General features: G+C 38.8%; 1 protein-coding gene across 1 annotated transcript in view; it reads left to right on the top strand.

Moving 5' to 3' along the window:
• Positions 1–3905: 3905 nt before the first annotated feature.
• The window catches only part of mtch2 (mitochondrial carrier homolog 2), a 13986-nt gene continuing 12740 nt past the window's right edge, over positions 3906–5151 (top strand). Inside the window, exons 1-2 of the mRNA XM_008405042.2 lie at positions 3906–4095; positions 4746–4830. Of these exons, the coding sequence (XP_008403264.1) occupies positions 3928–4095; positions 4746–4830 (253 nt within the window). The 5' untranslated portion in view covers positions 3906–3927. The remainder of the gene's footprint in view (positions 4096–4745; positions 4831–5151) is intronic.

Genomic DNA, 5151 nt, shown 5'->3' on the forward strand with positions numbered 1-5151 from the left:
AGAAAGATGGACAACAAAACAAATGGAGAAATTATGAATCACATCAGAATATGTAAATCAGGGGTGTCAAACTCCAGTCCTCAAGGGCCGCTGTCCTGCAGTGTTTAGATGTGCCACAGGTACAAAACACTGGAATGAAATGACTTAATTACATCCTCTTTGTGTAGATAGTTCTCCAGAGCCTTGCTAATGACCTAATTATTCTATTCAGGTGTGGTGCAGCAGAGGCACATCTAAAAGTTGCAGGACACCGGCCCTCGAGGACTGGAGTTTGACACCCCTGATGTAAATTATTTGGCAGATAGCGCTTAAATCAATATTTAAAATGCTTTTTTTTAACAACAGTGTTGGAAGATGTAAGTGATTTTAGTGAAACTTTTAACAACAGCACTGAAAGGCAGCGGTGTTTATGTTTCCTAACTGTGGCTAAAGCTGCTGCTAGCTGGTTTACTCTCCGATCGGAGGCTGGTTCCTTTAAATACAGTTGGAGAATGGTAAACTGACAATGACTAATAACGGCTAACACTTAAATGCTGTTTTATTAAAGTTGATACAGAAAGTGAACCTCTAAACGTTACAGCACTGACAATCAGCGGTTTATATATGTTCCCAAATGTGGCTAAAGCTGCTGCTAGCTGGTTTACTCTCCGATTGTAGGCTGTTTATTATATACACAGTCAGAGAATGATGGATTGACAATGAGTAATAACAGCTATCTAACACTTAAAAGCTGTTATTATTAACCTTACCTTTTATTATATCCTTAAGATAATGAGTATTCGTGAATTTTTCAGTCAGGTTTCCCGAGGCAAAATCACACCGGAAGTAAAGATACACCGTTTCGAATTATGGCGGCCATTGTCTGACGTCACTGTAAAAAGGGTCTATTTTAAAATCTTCCACTCGCATGCTTTTATTTTGAAGGCGCACAACAGCTCATTCAGCAGAGCGCTTGAGGTGAAAAAAGGTGAAGAAGCTCTGGTGAGGTCTTCATTTAGTTTATTGAAATACGTATGAACTGTTTTTAATTTTTAAATAATCTAAAATATTTTATGAGAGGAGCAGGTCAGGGAAGACATAGGAGACCCAGGTGGAGTTTCAGATTGTGAAGATATTAAATTACATTAATTATAATAGAACCATAAAGGAGAATGGGTGGAGACTGATGTCAGGTTGATGTCTTTCAATGTTTCAATATTTTGTTCATTATTTCTACACTATAAGGGTAATGGTTAAGAGACAATAAGAAAAGTGCTTGAGGAGAGGTTTAAAAATAAATTAGTGAAAAATTTTCCTACACAGTAAATAAGAGTTTAGATGTATAATAACGTATACATCTGAAAATTAAGTTGTTAAAATTCTCATTCTGTGTGATAAAAACATACTTTTTTATATTTAGTTCACATTCTGACATTTCTACATTGGTTTTAGAAAGAGGTAGAACTAATTCAATTACCAGTCAATTTATATCAATGCATTTTGACCAATAATCAAATGTCTTTTGACCAATAACATATATCAGAATCTGTTAGCCTGTCTGTGCCACCAGAGTATGAAGCTTGCTAGTTGTGAGGCAAATGCTAAAGTGAGTGTTCATCCTGGAATGCATAACTTTAATCTGATTATTGGATTGTAAATAGTAACATGTTAGAATACTTGTTACTGAAACCAGGGTGAGATTAGTTGTTTGACATTTCTGCTCAAGCTATTAACTGATCTGTCAGGTTTCCGAACATAAGTTATATATCTTTACTGCACTGTTTATAATTAAACAAAGATAATTAATAAGCAAACTTGCCACCAGCTAACAACACTTAGCAGCCTTCGTCCCTCTGGGCTCCTTTTGTGACACACATTTCATTTCCATTGGTTGTTGTCCCGTTGTGTTGTCGTCTAACTCGGACTAGGACGTCACCAGCTTAAATTTACCAAAATTAGTAACTATTGTCAAGGCCCTCTCTACTTTTAAGGCAATATTATGCAGTCAGATGTCAGGGGGGCACTGCGCCTCCCCCTCTGGTTCCGCCCCTGGTTTATGCTAAGCTTCACAGAATAGGAGCGAGTTCTTTTCTTGATAACTCCTATGAACAAAGAGCAGACATGTCAAAAAGCTCCAGTTTTCTCACGTCTTACCAGAAAACATTCTCACAGAAGCTGTATGACATCTGTGGTGCTAACTATCGGACACTCCTCAGTTTAACATGTCCATGTAGTCACATTCAGTCTTTTCTGAGGTTTCATAATTTTTCTCCAGGACTTTCATTAGTTCATTTTTAAAGATTCTGTTCAAACACATTTCAATCACAATGTCTGATATTCATTAGCTAATTTTCAGTATTTATTTATTTAGTTATTTATTATTTCTTTTGTGGTCAGACACACACAGAGCTACTGCAACACACTTGTTCCGGTCATGGAGAAATATGGGTTTGTTTCTGAAACACCTGAACATAGACCGGGGTACATGTGGTTGAATAAACATATCATTTGGTAGACTCTACCAAAAAATACAGCCCATGTTAGGAAAGAAAAACAACACTTTTTTGCTTCAAATGTGTCTGTGATTCATCACAGACACATCTTTTTGTTTACCTGAGCCACCAAGTGGCCAGAGCTGGATCTGGGCTGTCAGGGCCATGTATTCTGATCAAAATCAATCTTTCTTGTTGCATGTCTGAACAAGCAGTCCATCATGCTGTCTTACCAAATGCCACCATCTTTTTATGTTGAAAATGAAGAAGCAGTAATGTAAAACTTCACAGGCTCTAAAGTTTCTGGAAGCTACATGTCAAGTTTTCTTTGTGCTGCTTCCCTCTGACATGATCCACTGTTACAGAGGAAGCTTATCCACATGTGACAGCAGAGAAAAACGCTTCCCACAAATATCTTCTCAGTTGAACTACATGTTCTGTTCAATAGAAGTCATTCTGTTCCTATTTCTGTAAAAAAATTACTTAACTTAGAAAATCTATTTTATGAGTATAAAATCCTTAAATTAGGCTCTTTAGTAGATTCCTGCTGCATGCTCTCTTTTATTCAGTAAGCAGAAATGTTGGCAGACGTGTTGCATTCAAGTTCAGGCTCTGCTTGTGAACAACACCGACTGTGAAAAAGTAGTGTAGTGTGTTTCTAAAATGCATTTATGTCAAGTGGAAATCCAACTGTATTAGAACTAAAACTAAAAGAACTTGTGCATTATAAGCACACCATGATGGAAGAGAACCTAACTAAATATGAATACTCTCAACATATTCCTTAAAGATTAAACAAATGTTTTCTTTTCACAAGCAAGATGTGTCATCAAATGAAAGTGTTGTAAAATATTAGGAAATAATATTTTTACAATGTTTGCTTTAGATTATTTGTTTAATTAGGGAAGTTTACTTTTGAGTTTTAGAGCAAAAATACAGTGTTTGGTCAAATGATGTTTTATTCACAGAAACCTTTTGCAACCATATTTTTCATTTGTTTACTTTTTTGTTGTTTTATTGTTGTTGTGGGGAAACCCATGCATCATCTGCATGCAGTTTCATGTCCTTTTAATGTGTGCAGGGAACCATAAAAACATAACAGAAACACAAATCATTTGAATTTGAACAATCATTAATTTCTATCAGAATGTGTAATCTACTATCTGAAAAAGTGGATTTGTAATATGGTTAATGACAAACTTTACTCTGAATATCTGAGTGCTCTTACTTTCTGTTGGAGTGCTATATAATGCAACAAAATAAGCATTTCAACTTTATTTCATTATTTACTATTTTATTTACTTTTATAAAAAAAAAATCTGACACATGTAAAGCAATACACATCCCATCACTTTAACTTTTAGATTAATATTTGTGAAGCAATTTCTGTCTCGAAGCCCAGTGAGAAGGTCTTCTCCTCCCACTGCAGGGCGTCCTGCCACTTCTAAAACACTAGATGGCGGTAGCACAATCCTTCGATAAAATAATTGCTGCCAGTGTTCCAAAAGTAAGAAGAGAGTATCCCGTCTATTCAAAAATGGCGGATACATGCGGACAGGTCCTGCTGGGATCAGGGCTCACCGTCCTGTCTCACCCTGTGATGTACATTAAAGTCCTCATCCAGGTAAGTGGGACATGTCCAGTTGTCGGTCCAACATGGTCTTTCAGTAGAAGCTCCACATCAGAGCCTGGCGATCCGAAGAGCGAAACCTCTCCTCGATCTAATAACGCAGCTAACTATGTCTTCTGCAGTTGGAAATGAGCTTCGTCGTGTAAAAGCTGATCTGTGAGGATTTAATAAAAAACTGTTGATTATGCCTGAAGCTAACAAGAATGAAGGTGTCAGGAGAAGGTCCAGCTCTGCTCCTGTGGTGTCCGCGTGACCTTCTGTTGTCAAACTCAGTGTTCTCTGCGGAATCCCGGAAACCGTGGGTCGGGTTCGGAGTTCCTCTGCTTCGTTTTGGTTCTAAGGGAAGGGAGGGACAGACAAACGAGTGAACGGTCGGTAGGGCCGTTTGTTTTAGAACAAACCTGCGAACACTGAAGAACTAGCTTTGACAGCTAACCTGGCCGTCGTGTTGTCCTGCTGTCCCCCAGCAGGGACATGTCTTGTCAACAAGAGCTGGACTCGGTGAGGAAGAACCGAACCAACCTCACAAGGTTCTAGTGTTTTTGTGGAGTGAACGTATAATATTGAAGCAACATGCCAACAGGTTGGGAGTCTAAAAAAAGGAAGTGTATTCCAGCTAATCACACTCTACGTCCTGTCCGCAGGTCGGACATGAGCCGCTGCCTCCCACTCTGGGCAGGAACCTGTTCGGCCGACAGGTCCAACAGCTTCCGGGTTTGTTTGCTTATGGTAAGCATGTCCACTCCCTTTCACCTTTATTACACCGACTCTGAAGACTTATCAGTATAATTATATAATCATGTGTCTTTGCGCATATTACAAAGCTGGTGAGTGCTGAGGTGTTTCTCCAGGTGAATTCCTGAACATTTCTGCTCAGACGTTCTCCATTTAATAAGCCTGAATGCGAGTCCGGTGACGCTCTGTATGTCTGGAGGGTTAGATACTGTTTCCCCAGAGTCTCCTCGCTGCTCCTCACCGCCCAGGAGGCAAAAAATACCCGCGTGCGTGTTCAGCGCTCATAAGAAGCACGCGCTCTTATATATATATATA

The sequence above is a fragment of the Poecilia reticulata genome, linkage group LG3 (genome assembly GCF_000633615.1).
Source record: "Poecilia reticulata strain Guanapo linkage group LG3, Guppy_female_1.0+MT, whole genome shotgun sequence".
Taxonomy (NCBI): domain Eukaryota; kingdom Metazoa; phylum Chordata; class Actinopteri; order Cyprinodontiformes; family Poeciliidae; genus Poecilia; species Poecilia reticulata.